The 27,018-nt window shown below is 33.7% G+C and overlaps 3 protein-coding genes across 8 annotated transcripts; 1 reads left to right on the top strand and 2 right to left on the bottom strand.

Annotated features, from left to right (window-relative positions):
* Positions 1-44: 44 nt before the first annotated feature.
* Positions 45-9,176, bottom strand: LOC131009154 (serine/threonine-protein kinase EDR1-like). Of its 5 annotated transcripts, none has more exons than XM_057936378.1 (16): positions 8,983-9,176; positions 7,410-7,777; positions 5,883-6,086; positions 5,255-5,440; positions 4,822-5,081; positions 4,523-4,639; positions 4,128-4,214; positions 3,450-3,533; positions 3,196-3,313; positions 2,229-2,421; positions 1,697-1,820; positions 1,582-1,601; positions 929-1,085; positions 505-790; positions 339-411; positions 45-258 (listed from the first exon to the last, which is right to left on the bottom strand). In XM_057936378.1, exons 2-16 carry the CDS (start codon positions 7,638-7,640, stop codon positions 179-181), a joined length of 2,220 nt encoding a protein of 739 aa, XP_057792361.1. In that variant the 5' UTR covers positions 7,641-7,777; positions 8,983-9,176; the 3' UTR covers positions 45-178. The 5 variants fall into 5 exon arrangements, with proteins under 5 accessions (XP_057792361.1, XP_057792364.1, XP_057792362.1 ...); XM_057936381.1 differs by having other exon boundaries at positions 3,450-3,528; positions 4,128-4,204; positions 8,983-9,168; XM_057936379.1 differs by having other exon boundaries at positions 8,952-9,157.
* Positions 9,177-12,789: 3,613 nt separating this feature from the next.
* LOC131009152 (uncharacterized) lies at positions 12,790-14,855 on the top strand. 2 transcript variants are annotated; one of them, XR_009096405.1, is made up of 4 exons: positions 12,790-12,942; positions 13,301-13,864; positions 13,969-14,447; positions 14,527-14,855. XR_009096405.1 is itself a non-coding variant. In XM_057936376.1 (3 exons), exons 2-3 carry the CDS (start codon positions 13,316-13,318, stop codon positions 14,374-14,376), a joined length of 957 nt encoding a protein of 318 aa, XP_057792359.1. In that variant the 5' UTR covers positions 12,790-12,942; positions 13,301-13,315; the 3' UTR covers positions 14,377-14,855. The 2 variants fall into 2 exon arrangements, 1 of the variants encoding a protein (XP_057792359.1); XM_057936376.1 differs by having other exon boundaries at positions 13,969-14,855.
* Positions 14,856-15,168: 313 nt separating this feature from the next.
* On the bottom strand, positions 15,169-19,748 carry LOC131009153 (plant cysteine oxidase 4). The gene is made up of 6 exons (XM_057936377.1): positions 19,445-19,748; positions 18,719-19,009; positions 16,568-16,713; positions 16,247-16,394; positions 15,586-15,792; positions 15,169-15,467 (listed from the first exon to the last, which is right to left on the bottom strand). Exons 2-6 carry the CDS (start codon positions 18,816-18,818, stop codon positions 15,349-15,351), a joined length of 720 nt encoding a protein of 239 aa, XP_057792360.1. The 5' UTR covers positions 18,819-19,009; positions 19,445-19,748; the 3' UTR covers positions 15,169-15,348.
* Positions 19,749-27,018: the final 7,270 nt, after the last annotated feature.

Raw genomic sequence — 27,018 nt, 5'->3', positions numbered from 1 at the left:
TATCTAGCATGCCATTTATTCGCTCGTGAGTCTTGATACAGAAGTGGCAAAACGGAAATTGATTCCTTGGATGGAAAACTCAAATGAATTTTACAGTGTGCCGGAATTAGATGGTGAAAATTCAAGAGTGCTGTTTTTCTGTACAGAGAGATGAGCTTAAAGATGGTATTTTGTGTTATCAAGGTTGTAACTCGCAGTCTAGCAGGCGAGCAAGTATCTCCTCACAACTCGGTCGAGCATGGGGTTCTGCCCAGCAATCTGCAGCCAAGAAATTTAAATGGTTACAATCGACGAAAAAACAATAGAGTTTTAAGATCTTTTTTCAACGCGACTCATACCTGCAATTAACCTGCCCACAGGCCCTTGAGGCATCTCCAATCGCAAACCCTCGTTTGCAACGGCGTGAACAACCTGAAAAAATGGGCGGAATGTTGGGGGAAAGCCGATTAACATCTAAAGCTGAATTGGTGAAAACGAAAGAAGTGGAAAAGAGTTGGGGCATACCCGCTCGGGTGGCGTACCATCCCACGGCCGATTCAGAGTGTAGAGCTCCCATATGATGACGCCGAGGCTGAAAATGTCACATTTCTCCGTGAATGGCTCGTTGCGGATGACCTCAGGAGCCATCCATTCCGGCGTCCCACCTGATGATGACTTGATGGGCGCATCCGTCATGATTCTGGAGAGACCGAAGTCGCAGATCTTAACTGTCCAGTGCTTGCTAACGAGACAATTAGCACTTTTAAGATCATGGTGGATTATCTTCATTCGATGTATGCACATCAGCCCTCTAGTTGCCAAATCAGGAGAAAATCGAATCACTACTCTCTTCGGTCGTCAATTTCAGAGAACTTCCAGGAGTTGCAGAAGTAGCCAGAACAACGTATTTTAGAGAGACATTATCAGAAGGGAGTTTCGACTGACTGACCTGCATATGTCGCGTAGCATCTTGATTCTCCTCCGCCAGCTGAGTTTATTCTTCTGACCACTTAAGTGGATCAAATAATATAGAGATCCCATTTCCATGTACTCAGTGATCAGTGACAATTGTGGAGGCTTCATGGAGGCACCAAGAAACAAGATGACTGCAGGAACATTATAAGTTGAAACCAAATGAGTTTGACGTCAAGATTCCCAGTGAGGGCATAGATATAAGAACACAGATTACAATTTTCAATTGTAATGAATTCCATAGCATATATAACATTGAAATTAGCACTCTACTACAGACAATTTTCCATAGTTAAAGCTTTCAATAAAAAGTTGCATATGGAGATAAGAGCATTGCCCTATCAATATGAGAGAGAGAGAGAGAGAGAGAGAGAGAGAGAGAGAGAGAGAGAGAGAGAGTAAAATGTACAGCAGATCAGAATCCACCTGGCTGTTCTGTAAATCTGGTGAACTGCCCGGAAATAAACTTTGTTTTGATATTATGAATCTTTAAATATTGCTTTAGATATGTGAAGTTAAGGTTAATCTCAAATCCCTTTATATTGTAAGTAGACATCGCCAAAAATTATAGTAATGAATTTGCTCCAAACTAGGTAGAACAAGTTCAAGGGCTTGCTTGAAGAGAAGTACCATTTGGATGGCGAAGGCGACTGGAACAAGAAAAACCAGATGAAAATTTCCGAGTTAGAATGATATCTCAGAAAAACTGGATGCCAGCAAAGAGCCAAAACCATATAGATCACACCTGAGGATGGATATTTCATTACAAAAATCCTCCATGTTTTCAGCAGTGAGATCCTGCTCCAGAAACACTTTGATAGCAACCTCTGTTCCGTTCCAAACGCCACGAAAAACTTCCCCAAAGAACCCTGGAAATGTGATCTTCATTTGTCAAAGAAATAATTGAATTGTACGTGGAACATCAAGCGCTAGCTACAACTAAAAAATCAAGAAGATATTTTACTATCAGATCTAATATGAGATATAACAATTTCAGGGCCAAGACAACTCTCATGTTCATCTTCTTTCATGAAATTCAGCGCACCAAAGAATTAGTAATAAAAGACAATTGCAGTTACCTATTATTGGCTAACAAATTAACCAAATCTTCAATAGTCGTATTAAATGCCTTCCTGATCTCCTATCTCCATCTTTCCATGTACTTTTTGTGACTATAAAAATTTTAATTGCTAAGTGCATTCAGTGGAGTGCATAATGCAGAGTTTTTGGCCTCCCAACTTTCTTTCTAGTCAATGATATAGTGTTATGGCTCTTACCGATCCCAACACGAGTGCCAACAGTCAATTCTGAGAAATCAATATTCCACTCTTCAAATGGTAGCAAAGGCTTATTACGGAAGATTGGTAAACCCAGAACTTTGTTCCATGTTGAAACCATTTCTTCAGTCAGCCCACGCATCCCACTTCCTTGAGAAGACGAGGACACTGCTTTCTGAGAGCTATGCTGTCTCTGTGGCGCATATAGGGAAGACGTGTCATCAGATGCCTCATTAAGTACCAGTCATTATAATATTAATAAACTTAAGCTCTTATAACATGATTCATTGAGTAAATGAAGTGAAGACCAAATAAAATAATGGAATGGAAAGAAAACCAGGATTTCCAGTTACATCTTATGCAGGACAGATGACATTTTGCCTACCACGGGCATAGGGCCACCATCAGCATGAAGACAAGCATTAGATTTGATAGCTAATCCAGACTGAGCTTTATAACTGTGCTCTCTATTGAAGAGTTATTAAAGGGAATTGTCTGTTTTAAATGGTCATCAAGTTATAATGACATACCAACTTTGACAAGCATACTGAACAAACCAAGTATGAATATTCTTCAAAAACATATAAATTGAATCTCCGATGAACTAGAGTTTTAACATATTAAAGAACAAGAGAATTACTCTTCAGATACTCGCAAGGCAACTCAAAATGGGTAAAATCGCAGAGAAAGGTTCAGTAGAAATGGAGAGCAGCTGATAAGTTCAATTTCCTAATTGACTGATTTAATGAAGCTCGGACTAGATTTACAATTTACAACCCGTCCACAAAAGAGAAAATGAAGAGGATATAATCTGTCTGGAAAAATGAGAAATATGTGGAATCAACTAGTGATACAAAGTATGGGTGGATTGACAATAAAATATATCTTTAAGAAACACTTCTGATCAATAAAGTAAAATAAATATATAGCAGTTTAATGACAAAAGGACAGATTAAAGCATACTTACATCTTTTGTTTGACCTGTGCTGTGCTTCGCATTTGAACCTAAGGACTCGCAGCCACTGTCCTCATGTTCTTGTACAGGGCGATTCTGCTTCATAGATACATTCATTGCTCGCACAGCCCTAGTATATAGTTCAGAATATGTGATGTAAAAGGTGGGCAAAAAATCCTCATCTTCTACCCAGCAAGAGCTTCAATTGGAGTCATTTTACAAGTGAAAGTATTGAAATATAATGTCATACAAGATTCAATACTAACCTTACAATCTCGTCACTAATCTCTGGAGTCATACTCATGCTTCTTCTTCTTAATCTATGCATATGTGATGATGTACCTTCTGACCTGCAGAATGGCTTAGATCAAAAATCAAGAAGCTCAAACAACACAAAGCAACCTAAACCACTCTAACTACATTAGTGCATTCGAGTTCATGTCTTGAAGTACCAAGAAAACAAATATATTTTACTTTGTTTCATTATAATCCAAGAAAAATGATTGCAAACAGAAAATGTAATAAAGGTGAAAGATGATTTTGGCTATTAAGTCACTACAGATGATGATGATGATGACGACGACGATGGTATGAAACCAAGAACGATGACATCAAAGTCACTAGAAATTTCCTTCAGTTTACTAGAACAAAATGCTCCGTAGTATGTAATCTTCAGATGAGGTTCATAGTTTGTTGAGACAAACATCCCATTGTCTTCACTTTTTTTCATAAAAACATCGAACGATCATATGACTTGCTCTGGTAGTGTTACCAACTTGTTAACCATTAGGAGATTAAAAGAGTTCTCAAATTTTAGCATTCAGAAAGCCAAGGAAATGCAGAGGAAAGCAGGAACCAAAATCTTAGCAGTTAGCAGTACTTTTTGAGTTATATGAATTGAAAGTTAGAGCACAAGTTTTATCTGAACGTCTTATAAAAAAAACCTTGGATTTGCTGCCCTATTAGAAGCAATGGCCTTCCTCTGACTCTTCCAAAATGAATCAGCAATGTTCGGATCACTCTGTGACAGGCTGAACAATAATGTCAAACCTATGGAAATAGTCTCCTCATTCTTGAGAGAAGAAAACAAGTAAAGAAAACTAGCACTAATCAACGAAGCAAAGTTTAGGAGATTAAAAGAGTTCTCAAATTTTAGCATTCAGAAAGCCAAGGAAATGCAGAGGAAAGCAGGAACCAAAATCTTAGCAGTTAGCAGTACTTTTTGAGTTATATGAATTGAAAGTTAGAGCACAAGTTTTATCTGAACGTGTTATAAAAAAAACCTTGGATTTGCTGCCCTATTAGAAGCAAAGTTTTGAAATCTGAACTACTATAGTACCTAAATTTTCTATCAATAGATTTTGATCGCAGCAGCATCATATTCCTTAACGAAGGGCCCGCTGCATTTGAAGATGTTTCTCGCCTATACTGCATCAGACCATCTTCTTTTTCAGCACTGCAGAGAGTAAATAAATTAGCTGTGGCAATATACATGCAGACATCACTCAAAAAAGTCTCTCTTTACCAGAAGATGGCAGATCCCCCACCCAATATCGAAAAACCAAAATCATCAATGATGTGTTGAGTTTAAAACTACAATAGTGGTCGAACAAGAACGAAAATAACCATTCTGCTAACCTCTGAGCTTCAGCTCTCTCAGAAACCCCATAGAGAGGGCTGTTTGGTTCCATTGGTGAATCACAAGAATCATAGTCTCCAGAATCACTCTCCCCAGCAGCAGATATGTGAGTCATATAAATGGCCTTAGATGATCGAGGTATCAGTTGGCCAGGAAACCGCATTAGATCCACTAGCAACTCCACAGAATTTAGTACTACTAAGACAGACATGTGCTTGTATGAGTCTACACACTCAGAATAACCTTCTGTAGGTAAACCCTGATAAGATAAAACCATGAGGAAGGATGAGATAAGATAGTGGAAAATTTTCAAAGCTTTTTAGGATTCCAGAGTCTGAACTAAAATTCCCAGTCAAAGCTACAACAATAAGAACACACCTACGCAGAAATAAATAATAGAATAAAAACATTCCCCATACACTTAAATCTTACCACCACCAGCCTACTTTCAAGTCCTACAGCATCTGCAAGAACTTTGAACAATATTGCTCGAGGTCTGCAAGAACTATACTTGATTTGCCCCAGCAATTGAACACCCTCATTTTCAGATAAAAGCGCCTCTGGAGAGGCTTTCTTGGGACTTAGATCGAGATTTGGTCGTTTGTAGACATCAGATACCTAAAAAGGGTGTGGGATGATTGGTCAAGAATCTCTCATCACAATTGACCATGAGCAATGCTGAAGGACAAATGAACACTGACATGATGAGAACGGAAAAATCGACTGAATAGGTATTATAAGAGACAAAATGCGCCACTGTGTTTCATACATGATATAAAAGAAAGACGTTTAAGAAGATTGATCACAACTTCATAAACCATTTCAAAGCCATAAGACAATATGCAATATGTGTCTCATAGAGCAAGTCTGTAAGACTTTTTATCGCACACTATTCCTTGGACAGAGCAATGAAACATGATAGTGAAGTAACCCGTTGAAGTCCTTGAATATTACAAAGTGAATAAGATCATACAAGCAATTGAAAAGAAATAGATAGTGTTCCGGATAACAAATTGGTTATGTTTGATATTCAAATTTGAGAAGACTAAGATGAACTTACTAATCCAGCAATCTTTTTTATCATAGCTGGAGGATTCGCATGTAAACCCTTGACCAGAGCTACAATATACTGCTTTAGCTTAGAAAGCTTCTTATCTTTCTCAGCATCAACAAGAATGATGTCAACTTTAAAACCATTAGTCTCCAATCCACGAAGATCATCTATAGTAGGTATATCTTTGTAAAGCTCTTTGAGCTTTTTATCCTGTCAGAAATAAGACAGTAAGTATTGCCGTTAGAGAGATAGATCACAAAGGTCATGAGCACAGTACATTTAGTTACTTGATTTAAGAAAATGAAACATAAAGTTGTTAGGACAACCACGAAAAAGAAATAAATTGCACACTGCTAAAAGATACAAATGCATTGCATCCAACAAGAGTGTATTAGACAACAACTCCCAGACTTTACAATGATAAATCAGGACATTTCACAGTTGTACATGCTTGTTTGACAATAACAATTATCCACCAAAGAATAAAATTTGCTTTTATAATCCAGTTTAATCTTGACACATGTTGTACAAGAAGGGCAGAATATAATTTTAAATAAGGTGGTGATATCCTCTCTCCTCTATCTAATGAAGAGGACAGTTAAAAGACTTGTTGCTTTTTCTACTTGTGAAGCTGTATGAACAATATTTACCTATAATGAAGAGGACAGTTAAAAACTTAGATGCTAGTGCCTATAATCCCTCTCATCAATAGATAAGATCACGAGAAAACTTGATCATGCAGTAACTAAAAGGAGAATCTGTCTAGAAAAAACATAAAGAGAAAGCAGACTTCAAGTGTTCACAAGTGATCTACATGAATAATATATTTTTAACTTTTCTGAGAAATATATAATATGACCCAAGTTAGAAGGTTTTCTGCCAAGTGTGACTGTTTAATTCAACTAAAACTGTTTTATCTTAGCATTTAATACTCTTAAAATTAGAAACCATGCACACAAAAATTTATTTTCTATAAAACCACAACTTGTAACTGCAAGTCTTCGACTCTTAATGCTTTTGCACAGCATGATCTATATACCGGCTGAATGTATTACCATATTAACCCTGATTTTCTATTCATATATAGATCAAAGTACCACGAAAAATCTAATGACATGCTTCAAAACTACTTTTCTTCGCAAAGTTTTGAAATGGACTTCTCTAGAATAGATAAAGAAAAACTCTATGCAGTTAGAGACGGAATTTTGAAGTTCTGAAACTAATGGAACAACATTTGGATGTCTATCCAAGGATTGACTTAAACCCCACGACTTGCAAAGTTAGTGTCCATGTATTGCTGCAGCCAGAATATAGAATGTCAGCTGACATTTATGCATGCAGAATTTAGTTTCAGATTCTTAAGCTACCCTCAAAGAGCATCATGATTACTAGGATAAATTATCTCTGCACAAGGTAAGTAACTACTACTTCCTGTTAATAATGATGCGTATTTTAATCCAAGTCCAAAGGCATGAAATCAGAAAATTAGGATAGACATATATATTCGAAACATGATATTAGGCGTATGCTTACAGCAACAATAGAGTAGAAACCGTTGGGAATTGGCTCAGAGAGCATCCCTGTGGTCCAAAGAATCTGTGATGCTGAAGTGCATGAGGACATATCATACTTTTCCTCATCATTCAATTCTTTATTTCTCAGATTATTGTCCTTGGAATCCAAGGAGACAGAACCGGACTGTTTGTCACCAGGTGACCTATGCTGTGAAGACTCAGTGTCATCTCGTCTATTTTCCATGTCCATAGTCTCGTGAAATGCAATATCATCTCAGTACTCTTATTACTCTTTTAAAGTGCTTATCCGTTGCACAGTTCCAAAAAGCAACAAACTTATTTCTGCATCAACTATCTTTCAGACCCGAATGGAGGGCCACATGTGACCTGAAAATTAGAGAAAAGTTGAGCATTTAGAACTTGCATGCAAGTATTATCTCATCAAAATCCAAAATGGAGTGAATGTAGATTCAAAGTGACAAATGGAGTAGTAACTAGTAAGTAACTATTGAAGAAAACCTACTAAACTTGGTATTCAAACTTCAACAAGCACAAAAGAGAATACCATATAGCTAATGCAGAAGGCACAGACAAGATGTGGAAACTTCACAATAAATTAAAGAGAGTGAAAAACTTCGTAGACCTCTATTCTCCAGCAAAATAACCTAAATAAATTAATATCTAATAAAAGATAAAGGAACAATACAATCAAAACACGAAGTCTATTGCAGTGACACCTAGAACGTCCTCATGCGTATATAATTTTGTATCTTCAGTACCAGACTTCTCAGATCTTAATTTCTAATATCTTTACCATAAACAAATGGTCTAGCATTTACATCTGGCTTATCTCCATATAATCCACATCTTAAATCTCACTCCTCCTTGATCCTATCATTTCTAATTTTCCAACATCTGGACTTCAGAAACAGTGTGAATATGAACAAATACTGTCCGCATCCCTCTCACATTCAAAACTAAACCAGATCTCCACACCGTGAAACTCAACTTCCAGGTTAAATAGAAGTAGTATCTAACCCTTGTGAATTTCAACTGAAAGGATTAACAAAATTTCACGGTGCAAATCCTCACGAATAACAAAAGTGTCAGTCTCTTCTATTACATTCAGGATCAAAGGCGCTTATCAAACAAGCAAAAACACATTATTGTAAGGCATCCGATTCCGCCCTAACAACTTGAATTCAAGCCCAACCATCAATAGATTATGGTAGCATTAACAGCAGCAGCATTAATTACCGTCAAATTTTCCAGCCGTACACCTCTGACACCACGCGTATCTAAAATAACAACGAAACAGCTACTAAAATCGAGTTTCCAGATCTAAACCGACATCAACTTATTAATCACCAGTTCAATCACATATCCTCCTCTTCCACATAAACGAGGACTTCGATCACTTCAGCTCAGTGCAAATTAACACAAACAGCTCGAACAACTCGCAACTCGAATAACACAAAATTAATAATAATAATAATAAAAAAACTAATATTATTAATCTTAATAAGAGCAAATAAAATTTGATCAAAACTTAAACAAATACCAAAAAACAATGTTGTGATTGAAGAACTAACCGCCAGCAGATCTTAGCACGAAAATTCAACTACATTTGAATCCAGCAACTGGCGAAACAACTTACTTCATCTGCTGAATTCGACAAAGAAAAAATTCAATGCAATCTGTTTGAAGTATTAAGTTGCGAGAGAAAAAAATAGAGAGAGCATAGATGTAAACGAGGTAACAGTGAAATGCTCAAATTTATATACCGAGAGGGGCGGGGGTTTTATTCCTTTCAACGATAATTAATTACTTTTCCGGGCGGGTTCAGATCCGGGTTTCCATTCGGATTTACTAGATTAGGAAAAATTGAAGTAGATGGGCGCGGCGAGCCACCTCTTTATACTTTGTTTCAGCTTTCAAATATTTATATGCATTATTTTTTTTTTATTTTTTTTTTTTGAAGAAAAAGTAAGCTTATATTTATATGCATTATTATTCAGTATATTATTAACTTTAAAGTTCCATAAAAGAAAGAAGAAGAAACTTTTATGATATCATTATTTTATTATGTAGCGGTAGAGCCTAAAAGGGGTTAATAATTCGGAAAACCTTTTTATTTTTATACGTTATATACAATATAAATGATGTGTTATTTGACCTAATTATGAGCAAGAAAATAAATGAAAAAAAAATACTCAAATTTGGAAATTAAAGTTTGACTTTAAGGTTGAATTATCACATAATGATCCGCAAGGTTCATTCCACTTATGTTGGTTATTTCTTTTTTAGGAAAGACGTGATGTAAAAATTAAAGTGTTTAATGTAAAGTTGATAGTTGAATCCGAATAAATTTGTAAGTCCCACGCAAACACAGTTTATCATTCAAAATATGGAATTGATCTTGAAAATATTTTTAAGAAACACACATATAAAAACCAACATATATGTCAGACTCCAAAATCAAGACGAATTTTGTATTATACACTCACAAATTTATTAGTTGAAAATTCAAAAATACATAAAAATATGTAAGTCGGCTGTTTATAGTTTCTATATTTTGCTTAAAATGAAGCCAGTTCGTGGTTACAACTGTTGAACGCTTCTACGTGTCGATATTTCACTAAGTGATAAAAGTTTTATCAATAAATTAATAGTTTATATTAATATAATGAATATATTACTGCATGGCAAAGAAAATACACAATCCGTGTAGCCTATTGCATGTATATAATGAAAGATTAATTATAGCATGCATATGCATTATGAGGTTTGTGTTTATGAGGAAAATAATAATATAAAACCGATTAAAATAATCTTATTACTATTCGTTTTAGAAAAATGATATAAATGTTTTTGGGGCATGTCACGAGTTATTGGTTTGACTACAAGATTAAAGCAAGGTTTAGTCAAATTAGGCGCAACAAAATTAACTTACCGTGGAAGCGAGATATTTGACCCTAAAGAATATATTAAGGTCTAATCTAGTATAGTCTATTTTCTAAAGTCACCTAAAATTAGGTTCATTAATTTAATAGATTGTGAATTTGCAAATAGAATTTATTATTCTTATCATTTAAAAATTGCTACATGGGATCATTTATTGATGTCGAAAAATCAGTTTACCACGTGTATCTCAAATCGAATAAAGTAACGATGACGAGGAAAGTTCAAGCGATCTACGATCGTCACGAATTGAACGTACAACCTTGCTTTTAAAATGAGTAATTGATGTATAAATTACATTGAATTTACTTATTTTTTAGTATTTGATATGAATTTTAAATTTAAATTATAAACATATAAATTTTACTCACTTTTTATTTTTAACATGAACTTTGAATATATTTAATTTTTTACCCATTTTTCATTTTTTCTACAAATTAAATTTAATTTGGAATGCCTGAATCTTGACATACATGGACAATTTTTCGCTTTAAAAAATAATCATTGCCAATTCAGTTTCTGACCCGTTTTTTTATATGATGAACTTCTGAATTTGACTTTCTAAATGACGAAATTGGCTTTCTGAAATCTCCAATTTTTAAAGACGAAACTGGCTTTCTAAATTTGTGAAATTTATAGGTAAATTTTTATATATCGTTCATTTTCATATTTTAGTTTAGAGTTATTTTTTGTTTTTAAAAAAATATAATTGTAGACATTTAGTATTTGGGTTATTTCATTAAAAGAGTGAAATCGAAGAAATCCTAATCTCAATAATAAAAATATCCAATCATCCATCGTATTATCATATGCAAACGTCCTTATTAAGAAAATATTATCCAATGGAACAACACGATTCATTCTTCCCTTTTTTAAAGGATTAATTATAATTTTTTTCCCCCTTTGGGTAAACAATATTAATATATAACGAGGTAAGTTTATTTTAAATTTTTCTATATTTCTGTATTTTCACATTGTTTTTGTAAAGTTTCTATGAATTTAGAAATCTTAGTTATTATAACAGGACATCGAACTCAATTGAGGTGATAATTCATACTAAAAAGTAAAGCATGCACATATATATATCATATACTAGCTTCAATTAAGTACATATATTAAATAAACATTGTGTAAAAGCTAAAGTGGAAACATATAATACTCACCAAGTACATGCCATTTTTGAAAGATAATTAAATTATTCTTACCACAAAAGCCAATCGTGTTCAGTTTATGGTGAGTGCAAAACTAAGAAAGAAAATGGCACATATGATTCACCTAATTTTGTAGATTGTGTACCTCATGTAATAAGTATATTCACATAGTATAAATTTGTAGAAATATATATTAATTACTATTTAGAACTGAAATCCCCACTCAGTCAATTATGAAACAGAAGTTATTGATAACCATTCTCAAAAAAAAAAAAAACCGACAAAAAGGGATTATATATCATCCAATCTAAAACACACAATCCAGTTGAACTATTAATATCCTGAAAAAACACTACATGATATATATATTTTTTGACAATATTACTACATGATAATTTAAGTACGCATTTTTTGAGTTTCTATAATTCCCATTTATTCCGCATAATCCAGAACAAATAAAAAGTAAGATGAGAAATCCAAATTCCAGGAATTTATTCTGCATATGATGCCTTAAATAACACACACATACACAAAGAGAAAAATATAGTGAGAATGCTATCTTTCGTGAGATGAAAATTAATTTGAAGAAATCACTAAAATTTATGAATAAACATCTTCAAATGCACGAATAACCATTTAAATTTGACTTCGAATCCTAGAGAAAACGAAAATTTCACCATATTCTCTAAATACGTTATTACTATAATGCATTACAAAATAACTTATTCATGAATTTATATTATATATATGCACGCTCCATGTCTATTTATAACTCATTAATTAAATAGTAAAATATGTATATTTTCCTACAAATAACGAAAGTAGGTGACACATAAAAATGTCGATTACTGCACATCAAAGTGCAACACATGCATACTTACGAGATTATTTGTGCGTGTATTGGCCTAACAGTAAATGATAAATGTCCAATGCCTGATGTTTTGGGTTCGAGTCCATACCACAGTCTTTATATTTCTTTGGATAAAAAAAAGAGAATAGAGCTTAGACTTTGGATATATCACTTCCATTATTCCATATTTAAAATAAGGTCACGTGATCCAAAAACGGATTGTAACGAATATGCAAAATCCAGAAAATACTAATACATTAATTTACAGATTTCCCTAAGGAAAGTATAGATTCTCATAATTAATAACGAGAAATGAATTTCGTGAGCATAAGATAATGAAGATATATGCATAAAACATGCTAAGTTATTTTTCTCCATTTTACACAAGGTATAAGCTTCTTCTCTTTGTCTCCACGTAGTTTAATGATCTCTGCCAATTGAAATCATTGCAGAAACGTGCAAACTCGTTTACTCTCTCTCTCTCTCTCTTATAAATATTGGGGGCATGACTATGTGAGTGTGTGGCATATTTGTTTACGAAGAATTTGACCAAAGTTTGAACATATCTCTCATTTCTTGGATATTAAAAGGTAAGACCTTTTCATCTCAAGATTTTGGTTGTTTTTTTCTCTCTTCTTGATTCCATGTTATGCAATGCCAACATTTCTTTCACTTCAAAATCTAGCTCAACGTTGAAAACCTTAAACTTGAAATGAAACAAAGTCTGGTTTCTTGTTTCTGATTAATGTTTTATGGTGTAATTAAGTTGGAATATCACTTCTTTTAATTTGAATAAATACTCAAAATGCAAGATTTTAGAGCCTTGAATGATACCTAATTTAATGCTGTATATTTTACAAGCAAAGCATGTGGAGCTATCAATGAGAATATTTGAAGATTTTTGGTTTTTCAAAACCTATAAACTTCACTCTTGTGTTTTCACAATAGAGCTGCTGAAAAAACATGGTGGAGAAGAAGCTGAATTTCAATCAACCAATATTATCTGTGAGAAAATACTCACCCAAGAAGGCCTCACACATAGTTGATCAAAGGGAAGGCCTCCCACTCCCTCACAGACCAGAGCGGAGCTCTGGTCCTGTGAGGAACCCGGGCTCTGTCCCCTTCATGTGGGAACAGATCCCGGGGCGACCAAAGGAAGAGATCCTGGCACAGTCCCACGTCTGTGCCGGGCCCTTGGTTTCTCCAGAGCCTCCGCCCAGTACTGGGATGGAAGCTCTGCTAGAAACCAGTGAACCGGTTGAAGACGAAGGAGATGATTTAGGCACGAAGGCGTTGGTTCGCCAACAAGAAGAGGCAGTGGAGAAAGCATGGAGTGATCAACAACATGAAAATGTGATCACAGTTTGTTGCTTGCTGCCTCGATCCTGCTTGAAAAGCTCGGCCTTCAGCCTGAATCCTGTTTCTGCAATGAGCCGCGTGATGACATTCCCCGGCAGCAGGATGCTGTCGGAATCTCCGGTGTCGGGTTCCTCGACAGACACTGAGAATGAGGTACTAATAAGTAGTAGCCCTGTTTTCCAAGATCAAAAGGTATAACAATTTTGCACCATGTTTATGTACTTCACTTGTTTGTTTTGTTTTGTCGCGTCGTGCAGTGCAACGAACAACACGGGCCGTTTCTTGAAGAGGCGCCGCGCAAGAAGAGCTTCAAGACCTTGCAGGAATTACTGGCTGATGATGGTGTGAGGAATGTGGTGAAGATGATTGAAGATGATGGTGTCAAGATAGGTGGTGAGGTGAAGATGATTGAAGATGGAGATGGAGATGAAGATGAAGATTCGGATCAAGATTCGAGCAGTGGAGACGACATAAGGTTGGCTGTGAACAAAGCAGCTGAGAATGCAAGAGAGCGGCTGGCAAGAGGGAGTGTTGGTCCTCCACCACCACCACCACCTCTGCCGGTGTCTCCATCGGATTCTTGGCTTTCGCGCACTCTGTCGTCCGCCTCTGCGAGGAAGGCGTCGAGCTCTGCGTTCGTGTCTCGGTTCAGCAACAAGTGCTGAAAACTACAGCAGATATAGAGTGGAAGGCTAAGGTTAAAACTACAATGTCATACTTTGCATTTCTCTCTGAGGTAACTTCTGCTTTGCTGGTTTCAGTGATTTCCAAATGTAATATACCAAACTTACTTTGTTTTTGTTTTTTTAAATCAGGAATGGTAGCTAGCTAATCTTGAAGTTCATGGCTTGATTCTATTTTGAGGAGGAAGAAAAAGGGTTAACACACACACACACGAAGCTTATTTTGTTTCATGAGTTGGTAATGGTATTGAGGTTGACGAGGTTTTACATGTCGAATGTCAACACAATAAGAATTCTTGAATTTTGTATGATTTTTGTTTTCTCACTTTTTTGTGATAGGGAAATAAAATCGTTTCCTTTAATGATAGTTTGTCTTGTATAATTGTAACAGGTTCTCTTGAAGCACGAAGAGATATTTTTGTGTTACACAACTAGAAATCCATAAACTGATTATTTTTAAATGCTGTCAAATCATAAGGAACAAAATACACTTTAAATCCTAAATCATTTCAAGCTTCACAAACTATCCCAAATTATTGAAAATTGAGATCAAACGATCGAATACAATTGGCAATCCAACAAGCTCAAAGTCGAATTAGAAACTCAAATAATATGTCTAGCTTTTAACTAAGTTCATCTATATCTGCAATTCCAGCTTATAGATAGTTATATTACACAATTAACATTCACCTCCAACCAGGTGCATTGAAGATGACAAATTAAAAGATTAAAGAAAATATAAATTATATGATCTCAGAATATGTAGGGGCCCAGTAAGGTCAATCAAATAATAATATATAATACCTCAACTATGTACATCTCAAAAGTCTAATTTCTGCTAAAGGAATATTATTGTCACCACAGTTAAAAACCATACTAAAATTGAGGCAAATTAAGACAGTCTTGGCTCTTTGAGAGCTTATAGAATTTGAATATATGACATCAAAAAATTCTTCAAGTTTTGAGCACGCGGCCTTTGTACTGTCCTCTCCTTATGACAAAGTCATCTGGAGGCTGAAACTCTTCTAACCAAGTAATTTCGGGTATCGTTTCTCCGTCCACCTCGATAGTACCTTCATTAAAGACCAGAATTGAGAATAAAATAAATAAATGATCAAATTTTAGGACTTACCAACTTTTGTTTTAGCAAGAATGCACGTAAATGTTTTCAGTTGCAACGAGTGGTTTTACCAGGTAGATCTGCGGCAGGGGACATTCTAAAATAAGTGCAATGGCGTCCGTCTTCGGATGAATAGGGCGGAGAAAGGATGTCAAAGATGGCGCAAGGAGTGATGGCCTTGAAATAATGGATGTTACCACCACTAGTTGGATAAAGAACTGTTGTATCACATGGAGCTATCATCTCACAATCTCTCACAACCTTTACAGGTCTTGCTCCTGAAAAAAAATCAAATAAATAGTCTTAAGAACATTATTAGTTTACCAAGATTGTAAGGAAGTGGTTAATATTGCATTTATATGCAGCATCATGTACCTCTTGAGGATTTTAATACACAAATACAGATGAAAAAAAAGATTTAGACATGTTTTGCATATTCTGATAATTTCAAGAATCGAGACAGAAAAAGAAAGAAAGCACACGCGTCGGCACGTGCAGAGGGGAAGTCTGGAAGGAAAGAGAAACCGAATCATCATTGACAACAACATCAAGAAATCTAAGTCGGTTATCATCCTCTAAAGATGGTTTTTCCATGTTTATATGGAACATTCACGTTATTAGCTATAAAATCAACATTCAAGAATCAAGATAGACTGACGTTTCAATAAAAACATTAGCAACCAGCATGAAAGCAGAATCCAACACTAAGACAGATGCCTAAAGTTACTCAACCTTGAGATGGATCAGAAGGCCCAGGAATGTTGATCCAATCATAGGATTTTACTTGTAACGAACCATACAGAAGCTTACTCAGCACTGTCATCCCAGGATGGTTATGAAGAGGGATGACTGAGGAAGGTGGCATACAGAATATTCCCATCTGCCAAAGAGAGAAGTTACTTATTACACTACTTTAAGGCTTAAAAAATTATAAAGATGCATACAAGCTCATCAATAAATTGTGGACCGTGTGAAGCAAACTAGTCAGAGAAAATCTGAAATGGAATAAGAAAGGAAAAGAAAACGTTGATAAATCATAAGGAATAAACTTACAGAGAAGCCATCACACTCATGCAAATGCAGGTATTTAATTGTGGGGGGAGACCGAGTGCTCCCATTGCGTTCTGTGAAGGTACCTTGCCAATTCCGTAATAGTTGGGCCTCTTGCTCGAGACCTACATCAGAAGGCTTGATTTTCTCTGAAACAAAGGATGTAAAGTGTTACTAACCAATAAAGCTAGCAGCTTAAGGACCTACAAAGCAATTTCAGATTTAGAATGTCCTTTCACAAATTCAAAGCACGCAATCCCTAAACCAACATAAGATTAATTATGTATGGCAGGTAATGGCATGTGGAACATGAGACCGTAAGGATGATCAAATAGAGCGATAACTAAAGAATCATGGTAAAGATGGATAGAAAACTCAAAATAGAGTTAGGTTTACAAGAACTTTATTTGCATCATCATACAACAGAAATATGAATTCCATATAAAAGCCACTGGACTTAAATTGTCAACAAGATATTCTCTACTAAAAATTGACACTCCTTTCTAATAGCTTCAACCTTTGAACAAGGTATGAGATGGTCATGAACATAAAATGAGAGACAAACCAGTAAAAGGTCTTCATACTATCTTTAATTACAATAATATATAGTTACTCATCTCAATCAGTCTTTCATACATAGCAGACATCTATCACGGGCAAGATGCAAATTGCTATGACTAAGTACTATAAAAGTTGTTTTCTACTATTTAATTGTTGACATGACACGCAAACATAAAAAATGTGTTGACATGAAAACTTTTGTGTTCAAGTTCATGTAACCGATGTGGCTTATAGTGTAGTGCGCCGTGATCATGTCAACCCAAAAAATGACACGGCTACACAAATTGAAATTGAAATTGAAAGCTCTAACTTTCAGCCTTTTGTGTCTAGTTGAACTCAGCAACATCTGAATTATGATACAAAGTACATGCAAAAATTATGGCAATGAAGCATAGTAGTTGCCAAATCTTCAGAAATATATAAATTTCCTCACTACAGTTATATTTGATTTTAAAGAGCTAATAAAATCCAATAGCTTCGCGTAAGTTAAATCAACCACCAGCTGTACAACTCAATCCACATAAGAATACCCTTACTATTATAAAATGTATTCCGTATTTAGCTATCTTAACTGGCTGATTTTCTATAGCCAGTAACAGCTATTGCAACACTTTTCCTTTACATTGTGAATAAGCTCTAAAATAGAATATTTATATTTTTCATATCCTAGAAATACTATTTACCTACAATGAACCTCAACAAATTCACCCATGAGGCCATGAGTACATGCTAGAATTTCTTGATACAAGTCAATAGGTGCATAGAAAGACAAACCAAAGAAAGAAGCCCTTCGCCAATTAATTATCATTATTTCAACAAGAAATATGGCGATATTATATGCCATAATGTATGCTATTCATGTTTTCATTCAATATGGCAGGTTCATCTAGCTTTGTAACATCAGCAAATTTATCTCAAACAAAGAATACACAAGAACACATTCGTTATTACATTCATTAGCACTGTAACACCAGTTGATATGGGAAATACAGTTATAGACAAAGGGCCACTCTCATTTAGGAAGTCATTTATGAGGCACCCAGACAAAAAAAATGCACGTGAACAGAGGAAGATGATATACATCGTGGTAATGTCATCATCTAATAAAACAGTTGTCTTACTTGAGGTAACTACCTTTCTGATGCCTAAACTGAATTCTATTTCACTGAATACAAACTAAGACCACCAAAAAGAAAACAAGAGAAAACCACTAAGCCAAAAAGGTGGTTCATTACAATAATTCTAGGGCACGCAGATACCATTTTGCAGACACATGGAGAATGATCATCAAAGTCAATTTCAGATCTCGTTTACTTTTTTGTTCTTTTTTGTCCCGAGTTAATCCAAATTATCATAGAAAGTCAAAGAAGAAAGAACCACATGTTGATTGTCCTCTAAAAAAGAAAGTCTTCTTCTACCAACTTTATTAACTACGACGAACTTCATCAAACATTACAAAGAGATACCAAGTGTCACCATACATAATCATAAATGCATATGTGCTTCCGTTTTATCCCTTTCTAAGAAGGTCCATAATAATAAAAATGCAGGGAAAGAATAAAAGTAAAGGATGGGGACTTTTCTTCTTCTTACCTAATAGGTTGCGAACTTTTTCTAAACCCTCTTCTGAAATGGGTCCGTTAGGCGTAAGTGATGCTTTACACGCATTATAAAGCTTCTGCACGGCTGGCATTGTCTAGATAACGAACCAACTAAACTCTAAGAAACCGTCAAAAACAACCGCTTGTGTTCCAAACTGAATCAAGGGTCCTCTCTTGAAGACCCTCTCACTTAATTGCACCCAAGTTTATGCAAAAAACTGCTGATCATCAAATCTGTGTATCCACATGAGCACCTCACTTAATTCATCTCCGCCGACAATACCTATTCAACACATGAACATTGCAACAGTTTAACTTGATTTCCAGATAATACTGCAAAAATGTACCCATGACAGCTCAAAGAACTCCCAACCAAACCCAAAACCGAATCATGCAGGCCCACTTGTAACTGTCCAATCCGAAGAAACTAAACAAATAGACTAACACTTACTCATGCGCAACTTCAATTAAGAGAGTGCTGCAAAAACTTGGGGGCGCGCCTAATAATTCAAATTAGTCTCAAATTACGACTTAATAGAACAAAAGAAGAGGTGAATTGAACCCAAAACCAATAGAAAACGGGAAAATCGCATCCGAAACAGATCAACAAGCATGAAATAAACAGAAACTATTCAAATACAGCAAAACGAAATCACGTAATCAACCGAGCACAAAAAAAAAACTGGTATTCGTGGGGAGGAGGCGTAGAAGGACTTACGGCGAATTCGAAATCACAGCGCGCCCCGCAGAAATGAAGATCGGTGGCGTCTCCGAGAGAGAGAGAGAGATACGTATTGGTGAGTATTGGTTAAGCGATGAGGGGAGGGGGAGGGGGAGGGGGCGGGGGTGGGAGTGAAGGAATTTGAGGAGGTTTGGGGGTCCGGCGAAAGTCGGAAGCAGATTATAGCTTTCACTATAATTTGATTCTGTTCAACATTTGACGATTTTGCCCTTTGCCCCCAAAACTATCTTCGCTGTATGTAGACTGCGTCCAACGCCAACTTGTCCAGTTACTTCTAACTGAAACGCCGTTGGAGTAATTAGTAATGGGGCGTTGCAGAAATCCAATTAAATAGTAATAAATAGTAATTTTTTTTTTCTCCTTCAAAAAAAAAATTAATTTTTTTTTTTTGATAAACTAACTGTATTAAATAAATAAATTTAAAAACCGCATCACAAGGACTTAAACCCAAGACCTTTGATCTTAGGCATTAGCCCTCTTTGAAATTTAGTTGTGGGTGAAGTGTTCCTTCTTACCCGTATATAGTTGATTATTTTATCAAAAAAAAAATTATATGGTTGATTATTCCATTTTCTATTGGATTTACTTGGAAATTGTGAAGGAAAAAAAAAAGAGAGATCCAAAAAGTGATTCTGATTAATATATTCGTATGCGGTGAGTGTGGTTCAAATGAGTTCAGCTTCGATCATACACTATGAATTTGCTCTAAAATATTATGAATTCAAAACATAACAAACATTCGATGTCTTTAGAGTTCAAACCACCATGAATTTATTTATTAAAAAAATAAATTTATTTTAGATATTCACAGTTTAATAAGTAAATTCTTTTTTTATAGAATAAGAACCATTTTCGATTACACGTGTAATTTTGTAGTTAGAATAAAATTGAAGATTTATTTATAAGCTATACATCCTTTTTTTTTCCTTTTTCTTTAATTTCTTATTTTTCTATTTTATTTCTTTTTTAAAATTGTGAAATTCGACTAATTATAAAATATTCGATATGCATATCAAATTAAAGATCATGACAAGAGCTTTAATTCGATACATGTTATGTAAATATTGGATTTAAAATATAAAAAATATATTTATTTAAAGATTAAAACTTAAGAAAATTCTCTCTCCTCTCTCCTCTTTTTTTTGAATAAATCTATTTTTTTCAATTATCTTTTAACTTATATTGTTTTCTTTTTTCACAATATCATTTTTTATTAATATGAATTATTCTTTATTATTTTTATATTAAACTAAAATATATTTATCTTAAATTATTGTATTTTTAATTATATTTATAATTTTTATATTATAATCAAATGATAAACAATTTTATATTCTAAAACAATTGAAACCAAATTTTAGTTAATTTTATTACAGTCCATTTCAATATGAGACAATCCGATTTAGTTTTTCTAGGCAAAATCTATCGAAATTAATTGAATGGTTAATGATCGAGTTTAAAAAATTTGAGTTTGAATTCATTTGTGGCGTGATTTTTAAATTTAATTATTAGTAATTTATAAAAAAAATTATGAACTCTCCAAAATATAGCTTCACTCCACTCCACTCCACTCCACATGAGCGAGATGTCTTTCCAGGAACGTGTACTTTTATTTTATGACTAGGACTAAGAATAAATCTAATTAAAAAATTATGTGCAGTAGATTCGTTTTGAAGAATATTAATTTAGAATTAACATCATTAATTAATTAATGAATTGCAAATTACCAATCCTACCATTAGGTCACCCATTGACGGGTGAATTAGAAAGTTCTTCGTATGCACCGATAGTAAATAAAACCGAGTGTTATTATGGTAGGATAATTAAAATATAATACTCCATCCGTCCCATCGAAAGTGGTGCACTTCTTTTGGGCACGGGATTTAAGGAGAATAAGATTGTAGTGTAAATGTATATGGGGTCACATTGTTTGTAGTGTAAAATTATTACCAAAAAACGAAATGCACCACTTTCAGTGGGACAGCCCAAAAAGGAATACGCACCACTTTCAGTGGGACGGAGGAAGTATCAAAAATATCGAATTTAAGTTTACCATGACGTGGTTTTATAATGTTGTTTGTTAGGGTCCGTTTATTATAGATGTAAAATTTTCATTGGAAACAGATAGATAAAAAGGATGCATGAAAAAATATTATCTTGTTCTCATGTTTTTATCATATGTTTATAGAGATGAAAAGATAAGAAAATATTGAAAAATATTTTCACATTCCAACCCTAGGATAATATTATCCAATATTGGAGAGAAAATGAGTGTAAAGAAGCTGCCTGAGAAAATATTCTACTCTGTTCAATCGGATAAAAAATTTCATCATAGTACACATATGAAAATAATAGAAGATTGATGAAAATTAATATATATTTTTTCTTTTTTTCCATCAAAATAAACGCAAGTATTGAAATTTTTTTAAGACGTATATTGCATATCGTATTGATACTTTTTGAGCTTTTACAGTACCTTTTAGTTGGCGAGTAAGTATCCTTAATTTCTACAATATTATATAGTATAATTTGGGTTGACATTGATAGCATTAATTTTAAGCAACAATATATTAAGATGTGCACAACAAAGATTCGCACCTTTTTGTTGCAAATAGTGTCAATTGCAATATGAATGGTGACAGTAGCAAAATGAATTAATATGATATTTCCATGCATAGTTATGTGGTGATTTGAGAATTATAGTATCTCGATATGCTATAATTCATAAGTTATTTAATTTATATTGCATAAAAAAGGTAAATGCTTGCTGTCACGACAATATTCTTTGACTAGCTTTTCAGCAAAATAAAAAAGAGAAGTAATGTAATAGCGTACTACAAAGTAACAAAAAGTTGGTCGATAAGTACTTTTTGGGATATAATATTTGTTTTTTAAAGGTTTGGGATCTTTTAAAGAAAAGATCAAAAATAAATAAATATGATGAAAAATAAAAATTAATTTGCAACGTGAGATATTTAAATTTTATAACTGATATTATTTCGATATTTGATATTTCAGAGAAATTAAAAGCATTTCAAACTCGGATAAAATCTATAGATCTATAAATAATAATCGAGTGATGAATAAGATTGATGGAACACCGGAAGGTAAATTGGTGGGTAAAGATATTTTACCTTACTATTGGGTTGACTGAATTTTTTTTTTTAGAATTACAAGAATTATCTGTTATCTGATTAAATAAGTGACTGCACATAAGTGAGATCTCTACATTATATAAATGTGGAAAAATAATCGTACGCAACTACTCACACAAATGTAGGAAAACTACTCACATAAAAGCGAGAAAACTACACAACACGCAAACGTAATTGAACTCAATACTTCTCACAAAAAAAAAATGAATTTAAGACCTTTCATAAATGAGAGTTATTGGATGCCTCAACTTTGTCACTTGAACTAGGCCTCGTTGACGGTTCGACTGAATTTTTACTCTATCATATTTTCTTTTTTTACTGAATATTTACTCCATCATATTTTCTTTTTTTACTACTTTAATGCATTATCATTATTATTGAAAATGGAATAATTAGTGTTAAAGATCAGCCGTTACATGACTCATAAATTCATAATCCATAGCTGCACATGAGCTTCGAAACAATCTCATTATCGATGATTGACACTTTTTTTTTTGAATATATAAGTTGGTAGGATAGTATTTAAAGTTAATTTTATCTGAAAGAGATGTGACTACTCCTAATTATATCATAACTGGAAATTTAATGGCGCAATTAGTCAATTAATGTTTAATTAGTTGAGTTTAAGCACGTATCTTATTCGATATGATCGACGTTACATCGATTTGAAATGTTTATAGGGAGAGAAGATGCTACAATCTTTTTGCATATTTTTGTCACCGTATTAAATCATTAGATGATAAGAAATTGCAGCACTAATCATCATTATCATTATTATTATAAAACTAATTGGATATTTACTACTTTCCATCAGCAAGAAAGAAGCATATGAAAGTGATGACTTGAAAACACTACTAAAAAAACGCTCATACGTAACGGTAAATTTCCGTTATGTATGTACCAAAACTACCGTTGTATATAGTCGTGTTATGTATGAGTGCGCTCATACATAACGGTCATATACCGTTACCTATACTATGTATACATAACGGTAAATGAGATATACATAACACTTTAATTACCGTTCTATATGAATATCATAACGGTAAAATCTGTTATAAAATGTATTTTTTCCATTATGTATTGTAACTATACATAACGGTTTTTTATATTTTACATAACGGTTAATTACCGTTTTCTTATGATAGCAAACATAACAATTTTTCACCGTTATAAAATTTATTTTTTCCGTTATAAAATATATTTCTTACGTACTGTGTGTAGTTGTTATACATAACGTTTTTTTGAATTTTACATAACGATCATTTCTGTTATCTTTTGTTATGAAACATAACAGTTGTTTTTTTCGCCTATTTTTATAATTTCCCAAATATAAATTATACAATAGCCTCAAACACAACAAATACTACAATCTAAAACATATATTATATAAATAATTAATCATCCAAACATTGTACTAAAATAAACATTGTAATAAAATTCTCATCCGAAGATAATCAAAATGCTAAGTACAATATTTCTATCTAAAGTCAAAAGAAAACAAAAATAACATTAAAAAAAAAACTACCATAAACCAATCTGCCCATACAACACCTTACGAAACTAACTCTGTCCATGTCAACACCACTCAATAGATCCATGTACAGCAAGAGTACCTGAGATTGAGAGTCATTCACGATAGCTTTCAAGTTTCAACTAATAGCAAACGTGAACAAACAAGCAGACAACATTATAATTTTATAATCCAGTTATGCCATCAATTTTACTGTTGTAGCTAGGAAGAAACTTAGAACTTTTAACTCATATTAAAACACTAATAATTGATATCTTTAAAGTATCCAATACCTCTTGCGGAAAAGACAAAGAATGAATATCTCGCAGCATAAGCATTTTCATATATATCAATTTCACTTGAGCTTATATCTAACTTTGACATAGATTCAATTTAACTAATATACTTACCGAATTATGGCTTGAACTACACTTCGAGTTTGAAAAGGACATGACTTTAAAATTTAAAATTAACATCCTAATTAAAATAATCCGATTTCGATTTTCTAATAAAAATCGTAAATGTAATATATATGATATTTTAATTTTTTTTTTAGAGGAATAAATATAATTTGATATTGCTTATTCGCTAGTGTCATTTTTTACGTTATTCTCACCAACTCCCATGCACTAGCTATATATATAAAGAGAGTTAATAGACCAACCTATACATTCTCAGTTAGTAGTAAAAGAGAATAAATATCCATGAAGACAAAAAATTGGAAAAACTAGTTTTTTGGATGCAAATGTACAAATATATCCTTAATGTAATTTTTAAAAATTAAAAAATTCAAACTCTTCCCCCAAACCCTAATTTTCCCCATCCGTACCGCCATTGGCATCTCCCCTTGCATTGTTGTTGCCGCCAACGCTTTCAGGTTTCTTCTTCTTCTCTCTCTCTTTCCAATTCTGGGTCAACCCCTCTGTGACGCTGCCGCCATATCTTCTCTGTGGCGTTGCAGACGCTAAATTCAAACCCCTCCTCTCCAACATATCGTTTCTCTCCCTTCCCCCAAACTTTTAATGTCCCTCTCCGCGTCGCCGCTTCCCGCCCTATACCAATGTTGTCACCACTCCACCGACGCTTCTAGGTTTCTTCTTCTCTCTCTCACTCCCTTTTCTGGGCTACTCGCCGCCTCTTGCCTACAACGTGACTCTCACTGTTGTCCCTTTTCCTCTGGCGCAACTCCATCTTCACCTCCTGTTGCCTCTGCCCCGTCGATAGCTCCTCCACCAACATCCGCCTCTCTCTTCGCCTCACCGCCTCCCGCCTCCATGCTGTTGTCGTTTTCGAATGCCACCTCCGAAATCATTATTATTACACATATTTTTCGCAAAAATGTATAATAATAGTAGTATAAATGTGTAATTGTGAAAAAAAAATGTAATAATTCAAAATACATTATTACACATTTTTCGCAATTATTATACGATTTTACAAAATCATGTAAATTGAAGAAAATGTGTAACAATATATTACACTGTTATTTTATTATAGGGGTATTTTCATCAGAAATATTATTATTTTTATAATTTTATTTGTATGACTAATTTTTTTAATTATTATTATACTATAGTTTTGGGTAGAATATATATGGTGTTGACTCTCTCTATATATATTCCTTTTGAGTGAACCAAAATGATCATTAAGTACGACAATACACGCATTAAAGAAATAGTTTGTAATCATAACTAAACATAGATGTATTTAATTCATCATAGGAATCGAATCCAAGTTCTTGTTAAATTATATACTGCCAGGGTCCAGGGGGGATGAACTTCTGCAGCTTAAATTATGAGAGAGAGACAGTGAGAGGGGGATGTTTAGTGGCTGTCTGCTTACAATTGTATTTCTGGTGGCTGTCTGCTTACAATTGCATATGCATACAGATAAAAGATTTCCATAAATATATAGATATCATAAATCACAATATTTTTTCTTAGAAAGTATAAATCTTCATTTACACTTTTAAAATGCACTGTCGCAAAACGTGATACTCGGTTTGAACAAAAGTTTTGTTGCAAATCATCATTTTTTGAAGTTGCTGTCTGATTTGTCTTAATGCAAACAGTATGATTCCTACACGTATCTAATTACCTCACCAACTTATAAGATCTAACCAAAATAAGGTTTTAAGGAGAACTTAAAAGCATTCACATCAGCTGAGTTAATTACTGATTCATCCACATTCGGGATTACTTGTGAGTTATGAGCCAATGTCCTATATTTATCTGGCTCATCCTGTTATCTCATACCCATTAATTTTGATTTTTGCATTTTTCATTTAATTGCATTAATGTAAATTACATTAATTTAATTTAAACGACATCAATTTAAATAACACATTTTCTTAAATTAAATTATTAAAGTTAAATTAATTAAAAAATTGAAAATTAAAATAATTAAATAAATCATTTTTAATGTTTAGCAAAGCCCAAACTAATTTTAAAAGCTCAAACTAATTTTAAAAGCCCGTTATCTAATTTTATGGAGTATTTTAAAAGCCCACTCAAAACTCTCTCTCTCTCACGATTTCACCTTCTCCATCTTCTCCATACGAGCCGCAGCTCGAGTTGAGGGAGGCTGCATTGGCCAGCTCATCACTTGGGCTGACTCGAGTCAGCTCTATGAGGTGACTGATGTGAATGCTCTTATAAGCTGTAAAAATATGCTCTAAGAGCTTATAAGCTTAAGTTTCTCTACCTTAATTGTTTTTTTATTATCTTATAGGCAACACTCATTTTACAAAAATAACTCAATTACTATATAGTATATTTTTTTAGATGTTGTTTCTTTTATTGCAAATTTATCATAAAAAAAATACTAATAATGAAAAATGGGAAAAAAAATTAGTAATTCCCACCTAAATTTAAAACCAAAAA

Source organism: Salvia miltiorrhiza, chromosome 2 (assembly GCF_028751815.1).
Source record: "Salvia miltiorrhiza cultivar Shanhuang (shh) chromosome 2, IMPLAD_Smil_shh, whole genome shotgun sequence".
In the NCBI taxonomy this organism is placed as follows: Eukaryota; Viridiplantae; Streptophyta; class Magnoliopsida; order Lamiales; family Lamiaceae; genus Salvia; species Salvia miltiorrhiza.
Note: the sequence above shows the minus strand (reverse complement) of the source record. Positions and strands in the feature narration are given on the sequence as shown.

Bases quoted from the DNA above. Each gene is read 5' to 3' on its own strand.
- LOC131009154 (XM_057936378.1), bottom strand. From the start codon at position 7,640: ATGGACATGGAAAATAGACGAGATGACACTGAGTCTTCACAGCATAGG. The intron at 3,534-4,127 runs GTTTTTTTTATA...GCCATTCTGCAG, and splicing joins AATAGGGCAGCAAATCCAAG to GTCAGAAGGTACATCATCAC. The intron at 1,086-1,581 runs GTACTTCTCTTC...ATGTTCCTGCAG, and splicing joins TCGCCTTCGCCATCCAAATG to TCATCTTGTTTCTTGGTGCC.
- LOC131009152 (XM_057936376.1), top strand. From the start codon at position 13,316: ATGGTGGAGAAGAAGCTGAATTTCAATCAACCAATATTATCTGTGAGA. The intron at 13,865-13,968 runs GTACTAATAAGT...CGCGTCGTGCAG, and splicing joins CGACAGACACTGAGAATGAG to TGCAACGAACAACACGGGCC.
- LOC131009153 (XM_057936377.1), bottom strand. From the start codon at position 18,818: ATGCCAGCCGTGCAGAAGCTTTATAATGCGTGTAAAGCATCACTTACG. The intron at 16,395-16,567 runs GTAAGTTTATTC...TCTCTTTGGCAG, and splicing joins ATGAGTGTGATGGCTTCTCT to ATGGGAATATTCTGTATGCC. The intron at 15,793-16,246 runs GTTGAGTAACTT...ATTTTTTTTCAG, and splicing joins GCCTTCTGATCCATCTCAAG to GAGCAAGACCTGTAAAGGTT.